This window comes from Balaenoptera physalus (genome assembly GCF_965194825.1).
Source record: "Balaenoptera physalus genome assembly, chromosome: 12".
NCBI classification, from domain to species: Eukaryota; Metazoa; Chordata; class Mammalia; order Artiodactyla; family Balaenopteridae; genus Balaenoptera; species Balaenoptera physalus.
This window is the reverse complement of record NC_138897.1, coordinates 16,840,963-16,862,943: the sequence shown is the minus strand read 5'-3', so window position 1 is coordinate 16,862,943 and position 21,981 is coordinate 16,840,963. Positions and strand designations below refer to the sequence as shown.

The window sequence follows — 21,981 nt, the reverse complement described above, 5'->3', positions numbered from 1 at the left end:
CTGGCTTGGTCAGGGGGCCTCAGGGCTTTGGGAAAGGACACCTATCTGTGTGGGATGGAGGGAAAAAAAAAACAGAGGGAGCTAAAATGAGGCTCGAGAGGGAAGCTAGGTTTATCTGCTGTGTATATTCTGGCCAAGTGTTGAGGGTAAAGGATAGAGAAGTCCCCTGTGACTATAAAGCTTTGGTTGTATTAAGCTTTGAATGTGGAAAAGAAGGTTACTCAAGTTTGTTCTATTTCTTTCAGAGTTATCCAAGTCATCCCTAACATCCCAACACACACACACACACTCCTAACTCCTACCCATCCCACCCCCAGAAGGCTGTGCTCCCTGTGGCTGCAGCCCTTCATGCCTGGGGAGGCTGAGCCCCTCCGGAGATCAAATCCTCCAACAGCACCTGGATGGTCCTTTCTCTCCCACGGAAACAGACAAGAATTCCAAATAAGACTTTTTTCCTCTGGGCTGAAACCACTTGAGATCTCTTGAAAACATGGTTTCATTCTCTCTAAATATGCTTTAAAACTCGGAAAGCCGTTTTGTGTTCGATCTTTTCAGCAGCAGGGGCTGTGGGCCCGTTTGCTGAGGTCTGCGACCACAGTAAGCACTCAGGTAAGAGGAAAAGTCTCGCCCCCGGGGTTAGGGAGGACCACAGCGTTCTGCTCCGGCTCGGGCAGGCACGTTACCTGGCTGCAATCTCTTCCGACTTCTGCCAGGTTTCATGGGAAGGGAAAGAGCTCAGGAAGAAGAGGCTGAAATCTGGGTGATGGGATGGAGTTTGGCATTGATTCGGTTCCCCAAGCGAAGCAGGATTGACTGCAGTTACTGGGGCTCTGAGCCTCAAGTGGTCTGAAACCTGGAACAGAGACCCGTGGGGACTTCTGGCTCAAAGGGGAGGGCAAGTTGGAAAGAAACTTTATACTCAAATTTGGAAGAAAACCCAACATCCTATCAGCCACTTCTAATGAAAAAATAAAACGATTAAAAGGAGGCTGCTGGACTGTACCTAAATGTTTTTCTGTAAATCCTGTTTAGCATGTGGTCTATTTAATTACACTAATTAGCTACACTGATTAATGCTTGTTTCTTTTAACAATTTTTTTGAAGGATAATTAAACAGAAAGGCGTAGTAATCACGCTCCCTCAGTTAAGCATACCTACAAGGCAGCCCAAGAACTCACTAGAAATGCACTTTCTCCGGAATCAGGAACTCTGGGGTTGCGCCCAGCAACCTGTCTTAACAAGCCCTCTAGGGGACCCTGAGGCTGCTCAAGTTTGAGACCCAAGGGCCTACGTGCCAGGCCACTGGTCACAGCCATAGCATCCGACGCCTCCCCAGTGGACACGCACCTTAACTGCAAGGGCTCAGGAGGACACACGAACTTGACATCAGGTCAACAAACCCAAACTTTAATAATGATAGGAAGCAACACAGCCTCACCTCTCCCTTCGTTTTTGCAAGATGGCCTTTTGGAGTCTTTTTTCTCATCTGTGCGTGATACCGATGTTTCCAGTCTAGGACTCTTTTTAAGAAAGATTGAGTTCTTTCTGGCGTTTTCTTTCTCTTCCAATCTCAGCCTCAGGGTGGCCACCCTGGACAGAATTTTCTTCTTTACTCCCTCAGCTAAGTGTCCACTCCCTGGGGTTTCTTGCTTCCGCTTGACCTCCTCTGCCCCAGTCACTGCTGGAGGGGCCCTGGGGAGGCAGCCAGCTTGGGCCACCGCAGGGCCGACCTTCTCCTGCCTTGACATTTTCCCACGGCCAAGGGTGGAGCCCTGCTGGCAGGGGTCCTGCAGCATCTTAGGAACTTTCTCTGATGCACATTCTCTGGACGTGAGTGTTGCTGCCGGGGAGCCAGGTGTGCTCATGGGTTTGGTTTCCCCAACTGGGGGCTCCTCTATTTTATGTTCAATTTTGTGGCTTCTTGAAAAGCCTGTGATGCTTCCTTCAAGAGGCGAAGTAAATGGCCCCCAAGTGAGACCACTAGAAGTGGGCACATGTTTCCCACACTCACTCTCAATAGCTCCCCTTTCCTTTGAGTCAGAAAACGCACATTGATGGTTTCTGGGCTCCACTAAATCATTCTCAGGGAGGTCATGACTTTGACTTGTGGAGCTGTGAGTATCAACTCCAGAGGCGGGAGTCATTCTTGCAAGACCGCTAGAAAGAGGTAAAGTGGGGGAAACTAATTCTGCTTTGTTATTTTTACTTTGTTCAGACTCTGCTAAGTGCCCCTCACTGCCTTCTTGCATTTGGCTTCTGCCGCGTCCCCTTGGAATTGTTTCCCCACCTTTGACAGGACCCGGGACAGGCAAAATGGCAGACTGTACGTCCTCCTTTGCTTCGTCATGTTGACTTTGTCTTGCCTCCTCTCTCCCACTGTGCCCTTGGTCTCGGCTGATGCTGTTTTCACTTGGAATGGCTTCCCCACTTCGCTGGGGGCACGGAACTTGCAGGATGAATGGTTGGACATCTACTCTCTGGCCCAAGTTTCCATCATTCAATTTACTCTCCACTCTGATGGCCCCCAGTGTAGATTCAGAAGGCTCTGGTGTTTCCACCCTGGCCCACTCCACACTTGTTTCATCAGTGGGATCTACAGAGGACTCTAAGGTTTTAGGGCAGGTCAGGAACTGTTTAACGAAGGCAGGGCGATCCATCCTGAGTTGGCTTTCCTCTTGGTTTTGACTTACACTGTTAACATTTTCCTTCCTTCCAGTTCTGGAAGCCTCTGATAGCAAGTCTGTGACACATAATTCTTTTTCATCTACAGGGTCCACAGAGGACTCCAGGAGTCTGGGTTGGCTCAAACACTGGGAGGAAAGACAACTCCAATTTGCATGGCCGGCTAGGTCTTCACCTTTATGGATTTCTCTGTTATTAGCAATTGCTGAGCCGCCAGACTCAGCCTGAGGACTACAGGCTGATGGTCTCTCAGAGGGGTCCAGTTCAGGCACGGCAACATCAGCCTCTAGAACGTCAGATACAGCCCAGACCCTACCAGGGATGAGACTAGGTTCTGACTCCCTGCACTTAGAATCTGTCAGTTGTCTTGGTGGCCCGGTTTCTGAAATGGACGCCTCTAGAGTTATAATCTTCAGCTCTTTACCTGCTTCCCAACATCCTGGACCACTCTCTTTAGACTCCCCCAGAAGGGTATTAGAGAGAGAGGGAACATTACTCAGAGCCTGACTATCATTTTCCATTATAGATTCAGCCACCATGGGCACACGAGTCCCCAAGCCCGAGCTCTGTTCTCTTCCCTCCCTGGAGTTGGCCGATGAGTGGTCCAAGAGTCCCAGGTTTATTTCCCCTTGTACAGCAGACGTCGTGGGCAAGCTTTCTTGGAAATTTTCGTCAAGAGAACCCTGCTGGACCCTCTGTGTTGTTTCACTTCCTTTTTCTTGGAAATTCTCTCCAAGGCTCCTAGTGTCTGCTCTGTCCACGGTCTGGCTCTTCTTTCCAGACTGGTTATCAATCTGAAGAGGGGAATTGCTACAGAAATCCTCTCCCTCTGGAAGCTGAGGAACGTGGACGTGGATTCCTGGTCCACTGGGAGCCACGCACGCCAGCTCTTTTGAAGATTCAGTTGTAGAACCATTTAAAATGTGACCCGACTGTGCATTGGAAGGAAGTTGAGAAATACTGTCATCTGGTGCCTGAGGTGAGCTCTCGTCAGGGCCACCTACACGGCTGTTCCCAGCAACTGAAACAGGTGGGTAGTTGGGTAGGTGGCCTTTGGTGGCAATGGTAACAGTGGATGTGTGCCCACTCTCCCCAGTCACCTCAAAACACTCAAGATTAGCAATTAATGTTGTTGGCTTCTCCTGAGGAAACCTCGCTGTTGAACTATGACTGGCTGGTGTGTCTGCAGTGACCGGGGCACTGGAGCTAGAGCTCTCGTCACCACCTTCTTTAGACCATTCCAAAGAGTCATTCTCAGAAGACAGAAGCTGTCTTTCCTCGAGCCCACCTGAGTGACTGGGGCTCAGCCTCTCCTGACTAGCCTTTACCATGGAGGCCAACGTGGAGGTGGAACCCTCCACCTTGGAGAGATTTTCCCCAGCGGCACCTTTACTGGCTTTCTGTGAAATGTTCCAGGTGAGAGTATTGATAAAAAGAGGGAACACGGCAGAGGTTCTCTCATTGCTGCTTCCGTATGTAGACTGTGGAGGCTCAGAACCTTGTGTTTGAGAAAGAACAGCCAGTGCCTTGTCATCAGAAGAACACAAATCAGATACTTTGCTTTGACCTGCCAGCTCGAAGTCCATGGAGCAAATTTCTTGCGGCAAATATTTACCAGCTGGGGCTCCAGCAGGAGAGCTCACAATATCACATGCTTCTCGGTCACCTGCTTCAGGACGGCCTAGCACACACGTTGTTACTCTGTCTCTTGGCCCAGCACACGCAGTTTCCAAGGTGGGGACGGTATGTACAAGTTCAGGGGAAGCAAGAGAGGGAGCCCGGGGCTCCCCGGGGTCAGCGCTGTTCTCCTGGGGGAGACGTGCCGACAGCTCACAGGGGGGCATATTTTCACTATTGGCTTCTGGGATGCTCAGCTCACACCCTAGGTCTCCCCAGGGACATCCAGGTGTGCTGTCTTCTCCATCTTGGTTTTCTTCGTGCCGTGGGCCTTGGGTACACCTTTCTACCTCCAGGTGTTGAGCCAATGATGCATTTTTCGTGTCGATCCCTCCTAAATTGGAGAAGGAATCTAATGTGGTCATAGTAAGTGCGGACTCCTCCCCAGTAGGCTCTGAGAAAGCTGGCATTCGGCTGAGAGAGATCTGCTCCCTGACTGTTTCCTGAATTTGCACCTAGAAGATGAAAAGTGATATTAGTAGAATTGTTCCTGGGAGATCCCACAATAGGGCATAACTGCAATCTCAAGAGTGTTAATCCTTGATGACTATAATCTCAGACAATAAGAGAAGGAATGATTGAGATCTAAACATTAATCCCCAAACTCTAGCTATTATAGAGACATCCTGAAGAAAAGTTTAAGCAACTGTATGTTCCAGGGGGTCCTTGGTCAAATTCCCCATTAAAAGCAAAAGGCCTACTGACAATCATGTAATGATTTTTTTCCCATCTCGCAGGAAAAAAGATGGAATTACATGTTAAATTACATGTTAATTTTTTGATCAAGTCACAAGAGCTTGTGAATCTTTTCAGAAGGAAATTTCACATAATCATAACAAAATATGCAGTGCTTGTAAAGTAGCAATGAGCAATCTTTGTCCCCCGAGTAGGCCAGTAGCTTGCTGGTTAATTACTAAAGAGGCATGTCTTTTTTTTTTTTTTTTTTTTTTTTTTAATTTTTGGCTGTGTTGGGTCTCCGTTTCTGTGCGAGGGCTCTCTCTAGTTGCGGCGAGCGGGGGCCACTCTTCAGCGCGGTGCGTGGGCCTCTCACTGTTGCGGCCCCTCTTGTTGCAGAGCACAGGCTCCAGACGCGCAGGCTCAGTAGTCGTGGCTCACGGGCCTAGTTGCTCCGCGGCATGTGGGATCTTCCCAGACCAGGGCTCGAACCCGCGTCCCCTGCATTGGCAGGCAGACTCTCAACCACTGCGCCACCAGGGAAGCCCCGAGGCATGTCTTTTGAACCCACCTCTAATGAAGTAATGGAGTTATGATCGGCCTTCAGCACTGCCAATCATTTCTGCCCCAGGAAGGTTATAAAATCTTGAAGTGCCTCACCCACTTTAAGACAGATGCCCTGTGGCAGGCAAACCATATCCACAAGAAGTAGGGGGTTCAGGACTTCTTGGGTTTTGGGGAAGAGATATACAGACAGGGAAAGAGAAAGTGAGGAAGGGGGGGAGGACAGAATAAGTCTCACTCTTTGAGGAGTGAACCCATCATGGTACTATCTGACTGTCCTGCGACATTGGATATTGTTCAAAGAAGTAAACTCGTCTAAATTCTTGCCTCTTGAAACTTTTAGCTCATTGATTATTTCGAAACATATCAGAATTATGCCCAGCCAAGGAGAAGGGAATCGCTGATTTGGGGCAAGCACCTCCTTCTTTGCCCCCAGGACTCCTGCTTTGAAGCAGCCCTGTTCAACTGTGCGGGAATCGATGACTGGGCTTAAAGAGGGGAGGAGAGTCTCTCCCCCAGCGCACGACAACGTAGAGCTGAAATACACGTAGCTCCAGGGTCCGGACGCTTATTCCCATCAATCACATGTGAGAATCAGTCAATCCCTTCACACACCGCCAGTGGGAAACAGGACAACAGCGTACCACTCCTGTTTTCCACACTCCCCAAGGCTGCCTGCAGCCAGTGATTCACCTCTCCTTTTCTCCTGAAAGGTAACCCTGATGTTCATTTAACTCATTTGGTTGGCATAAAAGTGCTGAATAAGAAATTTAGTTTCCTGTGCTATAAATTCCGTGAGTGCTAGGACCATTCATCAATTCAAATATTTATTGAATACCTCCAACGTGCTAGAAAGTATCCCAGGTGATAGGATACAATACAGGCAAAATGCCCATCTGCAGAGAGCTCCCATTCTAGGCTGTTTAAGGCCCGGTACAGTGGTTGGCACCTAGCAGGGGCTCCATAAACACTTGTTGAAAGAATCAGTAAATGAATGAACACCACGCACGAGTCAGATCTACCCAACTTCACCCATTAAACCTCCAAATTTGAAAGGGTTTGAGCTTTCATCTGCTTCTGTCTTTGGGACAACTCTCTCTTAAGAGACTTCTAGCCACAAGCAGAGGCACTACTGGTTCACATCCTGTGTTTCTAAAAGAAACTCTCTATATTTTTTTCCATCATATGAAAATGGAAGAGGGAAAAGAAATTTCTGGTAAATAAAAAAAAACAAAAGCAAAAAAAACCTTAAGTGTCCAGGACTTTAATGCGTTCATGGTTTCCCCTCTATACCTGAACATCTATAACATGTAGAGAATGTTCTTTTCGTTTGCTAATTTTGTTTTTTGTTTTTTGAGCTATAGCAAAAAACTACTGAACTATTAAAAACATAGAAAGCATGGGTAGCTTCCTGGTCATGATTTGAGAGGTGTAGGGAGATTATCTGATCAAAAACACCAAGACCCTCCCTGCCTGAGCTTCCCCTACCTATGTCAGCCCTTTAAGATCTTGTCATCATCACAACATCAGTGCCCGACATTTAAGGACTAGCTGCCATGTGTAGAATTCTCTGCCAGGTACTGGACAATTTTTTCCAAAGGGCTCCAGTCAAAAAGCCACTATGTTACTAACTGGGACGTGACCCACCCATTGTTGCTAGCTAGCGTATCAGAGTTGTAGGCCGATACACCTGGAGAGGATGAAACACGGGAGAAGTAAGCTTTGATTAGGGTGGTTTGGTCATTGGGATACATCATAACCATGGTGTATCATGCCTTGATTTACAGGAGAGTCCTGTTCCTACTAAGGTAGACTCAATTCCTCCCCTCTCTACTTTTTAAAATAAAATCCTACTTTAAAATAGCCTAGTGAAGCTCCACACATAAAGAAATATGGCGAATCCTTAACCACGTAAAATTCATCCACTCGAGTATTTACTGAGCACCTACTATATACCAAGCTGTTCTAAGGACTGGAGAAGCATCAGTGAACATAGAAGACTGCTGGCCTTTTGGAAGTTAGGTTCAAGCAACCAGCCATACAAATTGGTTCACTGCTGATGTGAAACTCCATAAAATGCGATTGTAACCCCAATGGGATGTTCTCAAAGCGGAGCCTTTCACAGTCCAGTGCATGCTTGCTGAGGCTCACAGCATCGCTTCCAAGGGCAGCCTCCTCGGAGGCCAACTCAGAGAAAGGGAAACCACAGGCTCACACCTTTCAAATGAGTCAGACCTTTCTTTCAGGGGGAGATCTCTTAGTTAAGTCATTATGAAAGAACTCCAGCAAACGATTCTCCTGCTGCTCAGCTATTCTCATCACAGAGTGAGTGGTGAGACTCAGGTGGTTTTGTTATGTAGGAAAGTTGTCCTTATTCAGGTGAGGAGGAGGAGAGTTTAGGGCTCTCGTCGGAAACCCAGCGTGGTGTGTGGACTCAGGACTGGCCGCCTGGACTTCAGCTTAATCCCATATGGCATTCATGACCCCATGTAACCTCTTTAGCCTCTCTGACCCTCGGTCTCTTCCTCTAAGGCTAACCACACGCACGTCAGCACTATCCTGTCCAGTACCTCGCACTCACTGACATTCGTTTCCCTTGTTCTGTGAGAAGACAGCAGTGGCTAAGGCAGAAAGCAGAGCAACTCGAATGACCAGAGCTGTGCTCGTTGGGCTTTACGTTGGCTTTCTCATTTGATTGGTAAAATAAATCTGAAATACTGATGCTAGCATCTCTTTACTGATGAGGTCAATAGCCTGGGTCCAATCAGGAAACAGAAACCACACATTAGGTTAAATAAGGGAAGTTGAGTATAGGGGATTGTTAACTGCAATAGAAGAGTAGCTGCAAGATAGCGGGAAAGCCTAAGGTGCTCTATGGGAGGGAGAGTACCAAGGAGGGACCACTTGCAAGGGGCACAGATGTAGTTGCAGAAGGTGTAATCAGGCCACCAGGTAGCAGAGATGTTTGCAGGTTTGGCCAGGCCAGAGCTGATCTGGCATTGCTGGGTGAGCCATACACCACCCTTCTGTGGGTAGGCAGGGAGTCAGCGATCGGCACACGGTGCCCAGGTGTGCAGTGGTGGTCGGGGACCGGCGGGGGCAGAGGCCTTCCGAGTAGGTGGGCTACATATGGTAGGGGTAGTAAGAGGGAACGCCAGCCCTGTGTACGGGCCACGTGGGGCCTCGTGGAGGGAGTCTGGACATCGGTGCTGGCAGGAAGCCCTCAGGGCGGGCTGGCCACGCGGGACTGCGGTATCTGCGAGGATGGTAGGACGGCTGTCGCTAGGCCAAGGCTACAAGGCCGCCGATGGACCGTGTTCTGGGCCCTGTAGCTGGGGCAGGCCCTACCGGATGACCACGCAGCCATATCCCTGGCCCCCCGCCAGTGCTGAAGAGGACTTCCTCACTAGCTCTAAGGGCAGGACTTGTTATTCTTTGAATTTTTTTAGAACCTTAGCACATAGAAGGACTCTATCACTGAGTGAATAAACATGAATGAGTACGAGCAGCCGGATGGGTAGACCAGAGTAACACTTCCAAACCTGGTTTTGAAAGCAGCGTGAAGCTTGAAACTTAACTCTGCTTGCACAACCGTCTCCAACCCCTCCTCTCTCCAACCAACATGCCTGATTTTACAACCACATTGTTTCCACCTGTTAGCCTGTCCAAGAAATTCTGCCTCCTAAGTGTGTCTCCCGTGGATCCCATGGAAGGTGTGTTGTGTCTCTTCACCCACCCCATGACGTACAGGGCTGTCTTCATCATTAGAGGGAGTGTCCTGGATGCCACGAAGTGCATGACACTAATTTCAGTTACTAACAATAGAAGGTGGTATGAGATAAGATCCCTCTTCTCAGATGGCTTATAATCCAGCTGAAGAGACAAGGTGTACAGGGAAAAGATAAACAGCAAGTCTTGACAAGTTGTGCTAACGGTCAAACGGATGGAATTGAACAAACACTGCTGCTCCAGTTGTAAAAGCAAGGTCACCACCGATCCCTCCCTCTTCCACTTGATGGACAAGGTCCCTGCAGTGCAAAAACCAAGGGGGCTCTCTTTAGGTATCAATTCTTAGATAATTCTTGGACAGTCCAGTGCAGTCTCAGGAGACTTCTCCACTGATTAGAGTGGGCAGATGTGGTAGATGCTTATCCTCAACACCTCCCTCCTCCCTTGCCACCTCCAACCAAAGGAGGTTGGAAAACCACGTATGCTCCCAGCCTCCTGCATAGCCATTAGTCAGTTCTGGCTAATGAGGTAAGGGGAATTCCACTAAGGAGCTTCCAGAGAAGCTTTGCTTTCCTTATATAGAAGGTACAGACATGGTAGGTACACCTTGCCTACCCCCTTCCTTCTTCCTGTGACGAACTTGTGATGCCTGGTGCTGCAGCAATCAACTTGCAGTCACGAGGCAACCAGCACGAGAATGAAAAGCCCACTACAGCCGGTGGAGCAGAAAGGATGGACTTGGGAGCTGGCAGGTATCCTCAAGCCACTGGATCAACACACAGAGGCCTTCTACCCCTAGACTTCTTGTGAAGGGAACAACAAAAGTCCATATGTTTGAGGTCACTGGTGGTTGGTTATTCTGTTAACAGCATCTAAAAGCTTTCCTAATGGATGCTAGAGGAAAGGATATGGCTGAAGGATGAAGGAAAAGGCACATGAGATTCACCTGGAGCCCTTTGACAGGCAGGGATTAGCTTGAAGGACAGTATCACAAAGGGCACCGGGTGTGGCTCCTGGACAGGGAGCTGGGGAGCTGGTCAAAATGACAAGGGATCAATAGGGCCTGGGGCAAGGTGAATGTGAAGTAGAAGGTGGGCGGAGGGAGGATGGGGAAATGTGAAAAGATGGATCAAAGGAGAGGCCATGGTTCTAAAGGCCACATTCAACCGCCCAGAGCCAGGAGAGGTAAGCCCCTTAGCTCTTGGCTTCAGCTGGGCACTCTTGCCATAGACTGCCATGTCCTCCCGTGGGACAATTTAACTCCTGTTTCTTTTTAGATGTTCCTTATCTGGACTCGATACAAATAGCACCATGTCCCTAGATGGTTATCTACACATCAGTCTCCCCCTGGGGTTCCAGGAATCTTTAAAAATGGGAATTCCCCCACTCCCCAGCCAAGCCTGGGCTGGCTGCAGCCTCGCCCACTGGCTAACCTTTCCTAAGTATCTGCTGAGCCCTCACTACAGGGCACAGCCTCATTTGTCATTCGATAGATCAAATCCATACCACCTGGGGCTGCGAAACTGAAAATAGCCTGGTCTCCAGCCAAAGAAAGCTTAAAGGCAAACTAGAACATTTCAAGAACTTGAGTTTATTTTTAGGAGTTGCTGGGATGCCCAGAAAGGAGCTTCACTGAAGGCTTTGAATGTTAAAAGAACACAAAGTGGAGGACACACATTTAAAGTCCCCAATCCTGGGAATTCCCTGGCAGTCCCGTGGTTAGGACTCTGCGCTTTCACTGCCGAGGGCACGGGTTCGATTCCTGGTCGGGGAACTAAGATCCTATAAGCAGCGTGGCTCGGCCAAAATATAAAATAAAAATCCCCAACCCTGAAACGCCCTCCCCACTTGACCAACTCTTCTTCATTCCAGACCCTCCTGGGAGGCATGAAATCTTCAGCCAGCAGGGGTGATAATCCTGCCTGATTTCTTGGGAAAGAAGGAGTTTGTAAAACACCAATTTGATTTCTTGGGAGAGGACTGGGTTTGCATGACGGACACCAGTTCCTAGAGCTAAGGGGCTCTGTGCACTAGTGCAATCTTTGCCTGGTAACATGGTGAGCCAGAGTCCCAGAGCACAAGCCAGAAGCTTGTGTTTTTGTGCATCTCAGGGGATGTAAGTCTCAGCACCACTACTAGTGATAATCAACCAAGCCCTGTGTAGCCCTTAACACCTAGCAGGCACTGCTCTAAGTGCTTCACAGGCGTTAATACAGTTAATGTTTGCAAAATGGTATAGAAATGTATGCCTTTGGGACTTAGGGTCGTGTCATGTTAAGGAGAAATACCAGCTATTCTAACACATAAGACCATTCCATGGTAAACTCCCAAGTACAGTGGTCCAGAAAAGCAACTGTCTTCCTTTCCCATGGGCATCTTTGTTTTCTTGCATCTGGGAGTTTGCTGGGTGATGAGGAGAGCCTTGATTTCCACATATGCAACTAGGAGATATGCCAACATAAGAAAAGTGGAATTGGGAAGGCTAATGATTTTTCTTGAATACCACCACGCATTTCTGAACACTCTTCGTGTTTCTTGCTATGTCCCAAACAGACTGGCGCTTGGATGAGGAGGTGAAAGGCAAGTGGAGCAGGGTGATGATGGAGCAGTGGGCCTCAGAAAACCCAGGTGTTTATCCTGGATGCACTGCCTCATGGGAAATGGCTTTGGTGAAGTCACTGGATCTGAGGCTGTTTCTTCCACAGTAAAATGAGAGGGTTGGAGAGTACCTCTTGGCCCCCGGTAGCTTTGGTGTTCTATGACCTGCTGCCATGGAAACAATACAAACATTGAAGTGGGGCTTAAACCTCACCTTCCACTGGGAGCCAGCTTTTAACTCCTAAGGCTTCTAGATCTACCTCGACTACCTATGAGAGTTGTTAGGGGAAAGGACACACACGTAGACTGATTCAGGACAAGCCAGTGGCGGCCCCAGGGAGGATCAGGGAAGAGACAGAGTGGGCTGGAGAACGCTCCCCGATTCCGAGCTCTTGTCTCTCCTCTATGTACTAAGTGCCCCATCTTTTTAGTGGGCTGCACTGTGTCAGCATATGGGCCCTGAATTGATCCTGCAGCGTTCTAGAGGCCCACAGACCTAGTACATGCCAATGAAAACCGTCACGGCCACACAAGGGAAGACCAGCAGCTGTCAGCCTCTAAATGTGCTAAATCCCTTTTGGCGTTGAGAAAAATTATGGCTTCTTTCACCCAGAAAGTCTCGTTTTCCCCACAGTCTTTCAAAGAATTAAGAGCTTCCAGACCCACTTGAGTCACTTGATTCCCTCCCTCCAGGCCCCTGAGGCCACGGAGTGAATCTCAGCTGTGGGTTCTGAGCTAGGAACATACCCAGCTGTGGAATTATTCCCACAGACCAAAACTTCTCTGCAGATTTTGGACTGGATAACAAGGAGGGGCGGGGGGAGCGGTGGTGTTAATTAAACCTTAGTCAGGTTCCAGAAGAGCATTCTCAAAAATCAGTCTCCCTTTACAGTTTCTAGAATTTGTGAGCAAAACCAAAACCTAGTAGCAGTTACCGTACTACCCTGACAATAATACATGGTACAAAGCCAGTTCTTGTAAACTTTAGAAACAGGAAATACTTGTCATGGTTACTACACTACTTGCCTATTCAGCGAGGCTTCAAAGTGTACAGGGGTGATGCTATTTGGCACTTGGAAAATCTGAACATAAACATATAGGCAGGTTGCCTGTCTTGGATGGCCATTACCAAAAATGAAAAAATGTAGGATTGGGGCTTGAAGAGTCCCTTATAGGCCATGTACTTCAAGTAAGCAGCAGGACAGCTAAAGGTCCTTAGGTCAGGCTTCTGGTTAAACAGAAAATATCCCCCAAAAGAGTACAGTTCTAGGTGCTCAAAAATAGGTCAAAGGAGTGGACATCCAACCAGTCTGTTCTTGGTCCCGTGTCCCTTTGCCGACAGAGGCAGGGAGGGTTTGTCCATCCCTTCAGAGTCTGGTTCTCGTCTAATTCTACCGAGACGTTGATCTTCTACCCGCTAACCTGCCCGAGGGTGCTGTGCTTTGGTTAATACGTACTTGCCACTAAACTAACTCTTCTTCACCGCTCATGACTTGCTGCTGTGTTGGCCTCAATCTTTAGATTGAAATGGAAGCCACCTGTTCTCTTTTGAGAAGAAGTGTCTCTTGTTTTATCTACGAGCAAATGAGGTTCCCAATACAAACCCCAAAGAAGACATCAGCATGGTTGTACCGTGGGCACCAGGCACTGGAGGTGGGGGAAACAGGGTTGTGAATTTACAACATGCAACCAAAGGGTTAAGTTTAAACGCCTGTACTTTAAAGATGAAGGCAGTCAGAGGCAAGGTGGGCACGGGGAGGGCCAGGTGCAGATTAGAAATTCAGGAACCTCCTTTGATGGAGCCTCAGAAATCAACTTTCCCCTTGTAGATAGAAAAAGAATGATTCACAAAGAAGCTTCTGGAAAGCTGAAGTTATTGGGGGAAAGACTTTAAAAACAAGAAAGAAAACATCTAGGACTCAACACTGATTTGGAGCCAAGAAGGCAAAAACATGCTGAGCTGGTATTTGTACTTGTGGTGAAGATTCACACAGAGGGCTTCTTGTATGCGTGAGCAAATGCATTCCCTTTACGCTTTTTCTCTGGCACTGATCGTGTCTTCCTCATAAGCTCCCAGTCATGTAGGGGTTTGGGGGATGAGTGGAGAACAGTTCTCTCTCACTAAGCAGCCTCTGGTAGGTGGGTGGGCACTGGCTAGGCCCCGAGTCCCAGAAGGGAAGCAGGAAAACAGCTCCCATCCTCACGGTTTCCCTCGGTTTGTTCTAACCCAACCCCGAGGTTAGGAGAACTCGAATTGGGATTACGTGCCCCCATGAGCCCCGACTCCGTCAGCCCTTTTGTCCCAGTATCTGAGGGCCGGGTCCCCTCGTCCACACCCTCACACACTCCCAATTTCTGATTGTGCATGTAAGACTCTGTTCTAAGAAGAAAGGAACTTAGAAAACTCAATAAAGCCTGACTTTAAAGATTACTGCCCTGCTTAAAGGAAAATAAAGCCAAACACCTGTTCTGTTTGCTTTCCCCCGTACAACCCTAATCACCATCCCCATCTCATCCCCAAGGCACCTCCTCCCCCCAGTTCCGAGATGCTTTGGAAGAAAATTGAGGCAGAAATAGACAAGAATTTTTTCTGGTAATTCCCTGTACACACTGTTGGCAACTAGCGCTTTTTCCTAGGACTTCGGAAATAAGCTACTAGAAACTGGTTAACTTAACACACATTCCCTTAGTTCTGGAGGCCAGAGTCTGGAATCAGGGTGTCCCCAGAGAAGAACCTTTGTCTTTGGACCTCAACTAACAACATCTGCAAGGAACCTAGTTCCTCTCACGTTGAGCTTCCAGGTGCATATGAACTTGGGGGACGCTTTTCAATCCACTACAACAACCCCCTTTTCCCCAGACTTCCCCACTGGCCCTCCTTCCCTGCAGCCTGCTATCAACACCCAACAGCAAAGCTCCGTCACCTGACTGGGTGGTGTGGTTGAGAGCGAGGTTTAGAGTGAGGAACAGAGACGCTTAGAGGGAGGTTCTAGCCACAGGACAGTTACAGAGAGGCTAGCTTTCTTCTAGAAGCTATGCTTGTTTCTGGGGTGAAAGTAAAGTCTGTCGGGAGGATAAAACTCAGTACAACGGGGAGTCTATCCCTTGTCACTGCTCTGCTTTTGCTGTTGAACCAAATTCCCTTGCCCAAAGCCCAAGCAGCCAAAACACCCAGACCCCAAAGCTTGTGGAGAAGTTTCTCCCTGAGGCAGCCTAGCGAGGAGACCGCAGAACAAGCCTCAGAGCTGCCTCACCGGAGGCCAGGGGCTCAGGGTATTTATGAGATTGAAGCAGGGCGGTCTGAGGCATGGGGAGGGTGGGGAAAGGTGATTGGAAATAAGGAAAAGGTGAGGCAGTTGTTCTCTCCACCTTCAAAAATGGAGGCTCTTAGCACGATCTGAGGGTGGAGTTTTCGGCCCTCTGACGTCAAAAGGTCACTGAGCGGACACTCGTGCATGCCCAGTTGGAGGGTCGGTGGTCCTATCCAATCTCAACCAGCTCGGCTCCAACTAGACACAGCTGACTCCAAGTTCCTGGAAAACAGCTCAGGCAAACGTGCCTCTTGGGGGACTTCCCTGCTGGCGCAGTGGTTAAGAATCCGCCTGCCAATGCAGGCGACAAGCGTTCCAGCCCTGGTCTGGGACGATCCCACATGCCACGGAGCAACTAAGCCCGTGAGCCACAACTACTGAAGCCCACGCACCACAACTACTGAAGCCTGTGTGCCTAGAGCCTGTGCTCAGCAATGAGAAGCCCGTGCAACCCAACAAAGAGTAGCCCCTGCTCCCCGCAACTAGAGAAAGCCTGCGCGCAGAAACGAAGACCCAACGCAGCCAAAAATAAATAAATAAAATAAATTTTTTAAAAGTGCCGCTTGGAAGTCATGAAAGTCTTTTGTAGCAACAGTGAAAACAACCTTGATTGGTGAAGGCAGGTGAACTGGACTTGACTGATAATTACCCACGGTTTCACTCTCCGGAAGGCTGGTGTCCTAGAGCCCAGCCTTCCAGACCCCGTAATCAGCATCAACCACTCCAGACTGTTCTTGGAGGGACCTGTCTGTGCCAGAGCCCCAGGCTTTCCCATCTGTGATGGAGAGACAGTGACTGGGGAGTCCCATATATTTGTTGTCAGATTTAGACCCTGAACTAGAAATTTAGAAGATGAAGGGGTAAACAGTTTTCATGATGGTTATTTTCCCACCCAACGCTATCAGTTTGATGGTAAATGCGAAAGCACTTGTTTTTAAACCATCACTTTAAAAAAATGCCCGAAATCTCAAGGCAGTATCAAAATACCTGTGCTGACTCAGAAAGATAATTTTTCAAGCATCAGCAGAAAGAGGAACTTACAGAATTTGCAATTTTACCTCCTGCCCTGCCCCTACGCTCAGCTCTGTAAATACAGTGGAGGCTGTAAATTGGAGGGGGTGGGGGAATATGACTTTTCCCATTTCTGTCTTGCCTCTGTAAGTAGATTTAATTCAGTCTGACAAATAATATTGACAGGCACTGTGTTTGTTCTTGGCATTTACAGATGAATTAGACCCAGTGCCTGTCTCCACGGAGCTCACAGAGTAACAGCCCAGCTGGGCAAACAAACAGCTAAAATATACAGTAAATGCTAGCAGGGAGATTAGGAATAAAATGTATGGGAGAGATTAAGTTTCCTTCAGGGAGAGGAGAAGGGACAAGTGTAGCAGAGAAAGATCCAGAATCTGCTGCCTGTGCATTTACATTTACTAATTCCTTCATTCCTTTATTCAACAAAGAATCATGGAAAGCTCTCTACGTGCCAGGCCTCACCATACCTGTTGGGGAAAGACTATCACCAGAAAAGATTCTGTCTTCTTAGAACCTGAATTCTGTGTAAGGAGGTAGACAAAGCCAAGGAGGTCAGAAGATACTCTACAAGGAGAGATGATGGAGGAAACAGCATGAACAAAGGCACTGGGGTATCCAAAGTGCCCATTTATCTGGAATGACTAGGATTTGGGAAGGGTGGAAGCAGGGAGACAGCTGAAGGAGCCCACAGTCTTGTTCTGGAGACTCCTACACATGGCACAGATTTATTCCTATAGCAAGAAGGTCCATCCAATTTTGACAGGGGCTAGGAAAGTGATGTTGTCATTGGTCTGAACAAGGGAATGATATTCCCAGATTTAGGTTTCAGGAAGATTGTTGCAGTAACATGAGAGTATCTTAGAAGAGAAAGACAGTGGTCCAAGGAGTCTATTGCAGTGGTCTAGATAAAATTATGAAGACTGGGCTACAGTGGTGGCTGAAGGATGGAGTGTGTTGTGGATGGAATTGTGTCCTCCAAAAAGATACGTTCAAGTCGTAACCCCTGGCACCTGTGTATCTGACCTTATTTGAAAATAGAGTCTTTGCAGATGTAATCAAGTTAAGATGAGGTCACACTGGATTTGAATGGATCTCAATCCAATGACTGGTATCTTTTTTTTTTTTAATTTACTTATTTATTTATGGCTGTGTTGGGTCTTCGTTTCTGTGCGAGGGCTTTCTCTAGTTGTGGCAAGCGGGAGCCACTCTTCACTGCGGTGCGCGGGCCTCTCATTATCGCGGCCTCTCTTGTTGCGGAGCACAGGCTCCAGACGCGCAGGCTCAGTAATCGTGGCTCACGGGCCCAGTTGCTCCGCGGCATGTGGGATCTTCCCAGACCAGGGCTCGAACCTGTGCTCCCTGCACTGGCAGGCAGATTCTCAACCACTGCGCCACCAGGGAAGCCCAATGACTGGTATCTTTATAAGAAGAGGGAAATTTGGACACAGAGACACACAGGGAAAATACCATGTGACCACATAGGCGGAGACTGGAGCGATGCAGCTACAAGGATGGCCAGCAGCCAGCAGAAGCCAGGAGAGAGGCATGGAATGGCTTCTGCCTCAGAGAGAGCCTCCAGGAGGAACCAGCCTTGCCGAAACCTTGATCTCAGACCTCTGACCATCAGAGCTGTGAGAGAATAAGTTTCTGTTGTTTTAAGCCCCCCAGGGTGATAATTGGTTATGGCAGCTCTTGGAAACCAATAGGGAGAGGAAGATTCCGACTCAGGAGACACTGTAGAAGGAAAATTGACAGGATTGGGGGACTGGTTAGATGTAGGGATTGAAGATGAGGAGGACATCAAGGACCATTCTCGGGCTTCCAGCTCAGGGAATCGCATTATAAGCTCTTGTGGGACTGACACACCTGTTTGCTGGAATCCTTGATACACTAAGTAGGTGCTTAATAAATATGCATTAAATAGCAAGTGTTGGCAAGGATGTGGAGAAAAGGGAACACTTGTTGGTGGGAATGTAAATTATTTCAGCCACTATGGAAAACAGTATGAAGGTTCCTCAAAAAATTAAAAATAGAACTACCATAGGGTCCAGCTAGTCCATTTCTGGGTGTTTATCTGAAGAAAATGAAAACACCAATTTGCAAAGATACATGCACCCCAATGTTCATAGTAGCATTATTTACAATAGCTAAGATATAAAAGCAGCCTAAGTGTCTATCAACAGATGAATGGATAAAGAAGTGGTTTATACACACACACACACACACACACACACACACACACATATATATATAGTGGAATACTACTCAGCCATGAAAAGGAATGAAATATTGCCATTTGCAACAACATGGATGGATTTGGAAGGTATTATGCTTAGTTAAATATGTTAGACAAAGACAGACAAACACTGTATGTTTTCACCTATATGTGGAATCCAAAAAATAAAACAAATGAACAAATACAACGTAACAGAAACAGACTCACAGAAAGAACAAACTAGTGGTTCCCAAAGGAGAGAAGGGTGGGGGGAGAGGCAAAATAGGTGAAGGGGATTAAGAGGCACAAACTACTAGGTATAAAATAAATAAGTTACAAGCATGTAATGTACAACACAGGAAATAGAGTCAATATCTTATAATAAATTGGTATGGAGTATAATGTATAAAAATATCAATTGACTATGTTGTACACCTGAAACTAAAATAATATTGGGAGTCAACTATACTTCAATAAAATAAATAAATAAATAAACATGAGTTAGCTCAGCTATCATCTTTGGGCTCTAACAGAGCCCCTGTACAACTTAGTTATTTGTGTCGAAGTTGTGCAGGGGGGACGGAGATAAGGCGAAGGCAGTGTGCCCGGGGCTGCCAGGAGGAGCAGAGTGGGCGCGGAATCGTGGCGGTGCGTCTGGGGAGGAACACTGGACATCACAGCGAATGGAGTGTGATGGGCCCCACGGCTCATCTCTCTCTGTGTCACCACAGGCCACATCCTGACCTCTGCTCCTCCAGCCCCGATCAGAAGACCGACTGCAACATCTCAGACTGCTCCTGTCCCCACCTGGCGTGGGGCTCCCTCCCCCGCGGCCTGCCAAGTGTCCCCAGACCCCAGTCCTCTTGAGGATCCTGCCTGGGGTCCTCAGGACCAGTGTCCCTGCCACCTCCACTGGTCCTTCGGATCAGCGACGGGCCAAGAAGCTTCTCGGCCTCCCTTTTCCCGGAAGTGCGGAGACTCTCCAAGGATCTGGCTGGGGAGGGGCGTGGTTAACTAGCCTGGTCCATCCCACATTTGTAGAACGCCAGCTCCACACACGATGCGAGCCCTGCAGGGTGCGATCTTAGCAAGGGACAGGTCAAGAGGATGGGAACTTTGAAGGACCACAGAAAATAGGAGGTTTGAGCTGATCTGAGCCTTTCTGCGGAGAAGATATTCAAAAGCTAGGAAGGAGGATGACATTGGAAGCGCCCCAGGAGAAGCCAGCTGCTACTTTCCCTGTTTCTTCCCTGCCTTCAGGATTCCTGCCCTTGCCCTTCGTGATGAAGGTACCTGAGAAGAGAAACTGGGGCGTAAGGGAGCGTAAGGGGTGGCGGCAATTTGCTCGGGCTCGGGGCCCCTCCTGCTGCTTTGTACCTTTGACTTTCTCTGAGTTCAAATCCATCAGTATCTTTTCAAGCCAATCCTCTGCGTTCCTGGATCCTCCGAAAAGGGCAGCACAGTCACAATTACGAAGGTCAGGTTAGGACATGGAATAAGCACATTCCTCAGCTCAAAACCCTCTCGCCCTCCTTCAATCTCTATGCTGACACTCCAACCCCATGAGTCCCCTCGCGAGCAGAACCGCCATTCGGAAATTTGAGATGGGGAGACGGAGAGGACACAGCGAGACCCTGACAGAGGTGGGACACCTCTCACTCCCCTTCCCATCACCTCGCTCTTGAAGGAATCTTACTCCGTGGTTGCTTTTCTCCTTGTATTTCCTTCATGCTCTCTCCCCAGTCAAGCAGATGCAGAGGTCATTCCTCACTGCCTCAGGGCGGGATGTGGTGAGGGGAGAACAAAACCAGCCTGTATTCTAGACTCTGAGCTCCTGGGCATCAAAATGCCTAAAATGTCAGGGGGATTTAGAGGATTTTCACAACAGTTAGAAGATTCAGAGAGGCCTGACCCCCTTCCTAAAGCATCACCCCTCCCTCTCTGTCCTGCCTTGTCTGTCTCTATAGCACCATCACTGCTGATGATACAGCTACCTCTGTTTATTGTCTGTCCCCCCACTAGAAGGTAAGCACCCTGGGTTGGGGCGGGGGACTTCACTTTGCTCACTGTTGCATCCCTGGCACGTAGAAAGAGCTCTAACATAGAGTGGGTGTTCAATCAGTATTTGCTGGATGAACAGAGTATTTTGAGCAGAGACAGACTTCCCCTGGTGAGAGAGAGATCTGCTGGTCTGGGAGCAAAGGAGAGGAAAGAGGCACCTGGTGTGTCTCTGCTCCCAGCTTCCAGGAGAGAAGGGCAGTGCTCCTGCCAGAGAGGCAGCAAGAGCCCCGGCAGACATAGCTGTGTGGGATCTCCCAAGACGGGTCATTAGGCCCCTGGTGTGACACAGAAAGAGCAGGAGACCTGAGGCTGCATGGCCCAGGGTAATGGTCACCTCTCAGCAGTGACCTCAGTGGACCGAACAGTACCAGGACAGTATATGGACAGATGTCACAACCCTGCAGACCAGGGCAGGAGGACCTCCACAGACTCAGGTGAACGTTTCCCGCACTCTGCATATGTGTGGCTCAAAATGGGAGAGTTACGGTAATTTCCTTAGAGTAATGGCGAGCTGGGCTTGATTCCAGCCACCTGTTTGTGAGGCCCCTGGGTCTTGTTGTACACACGTGCCTATACCCCTTCTGTTAGTGACGTGAAGAGAGGTGGAGGGACAGGGGAAGGACCATGTGGTTATTGTATATACGTGGGAAGCAAATGAATTTTAGACTAGTGGAGGTTTTTTTTGGGTGGGGGGAGGGTGCAGGTATCCAAAGCTATTTTGAGCACAGCCAGAACATTCTAGTTATTTGCCCAGCACGGAGCTGGGTCTCTTCCCACTCCGTAGGTCAGTGATACGGGCCCCCAGAGGCTCCAGCCCCAATCTTCTTAATATTCTCATCTATATACACCAGCTTCCAGCCAAACTGGACCTTGCCTTCCTCTAACATGTCCCACTGAGCCAAATTCACGCTCTCCTATTGGCACTCTTCATTATAGCTAATTACACTAGACGTTCACATGTTCAGTAAAAACTGGTTAGGTCAGAGCCTCTTCTTGTAAACACTTTTTAGCAATTAGATTCACTCACCATATGGATTCGAAAGTAATTCACCTGCATTCCTTTACCATATACGTGAAAGTTCACATTTTCAGGAGCACAGCAGTGAGCTGAGGTTAGCGGACTAGCGGTGAGGCTAGTGAATCGCATCTGGGTACCCACGAGGGCTGAGTACAGCCAGTTTCTGGTTAACACCATGATTTCTTTCCTCTTCGTTAATGTGTGATATCACAAAAGAACAAAGATAAGGGGGGCTTCCCTGGTGGCGCAGCGGTTGAGAATCTGCCTGCCAATGCAGGGGACACGGGTTCGAGCCCTGGTCTGGGAAGATCCCACATGCCGCGGAGCAACTAGGCCCGTGAGCCACAACTACTGAGCCTGCGCGTCTGGAGCCTGTGCTCCGCAACAAGAGAGGCCGCGACAGTGAGAGGCCCGCGCAC

General features: G+C 48.6%; 1 protein-coding gene across 9 annotated transcripts in view; it reads right to left on the bottom strand.

Annotated features, from left to right (window-relative positions):
* Positions 1 to 21,981, bottom strand: part of ALPK2 (alpha kinase 2) — a 138,655-nt gene that overhangs the window by 94,632 nt on the left and 22,042 nt on the right. For all 9 annotated transcript variants that reach the window (XM_082417903.1, XM_082417900.1, XM_082417904.1 and 6 more), the window contains exon 2: positions 1,439 to 4,814. In XM_082417903.1, the coding sequence (XP_082274029.1) occupies positions 1,439 to 4,814 (3,376 nt within the window). The remainder of the gene's footprint in view (positions 1 to 1,438; positions 4,815 to 21,981) is intronic.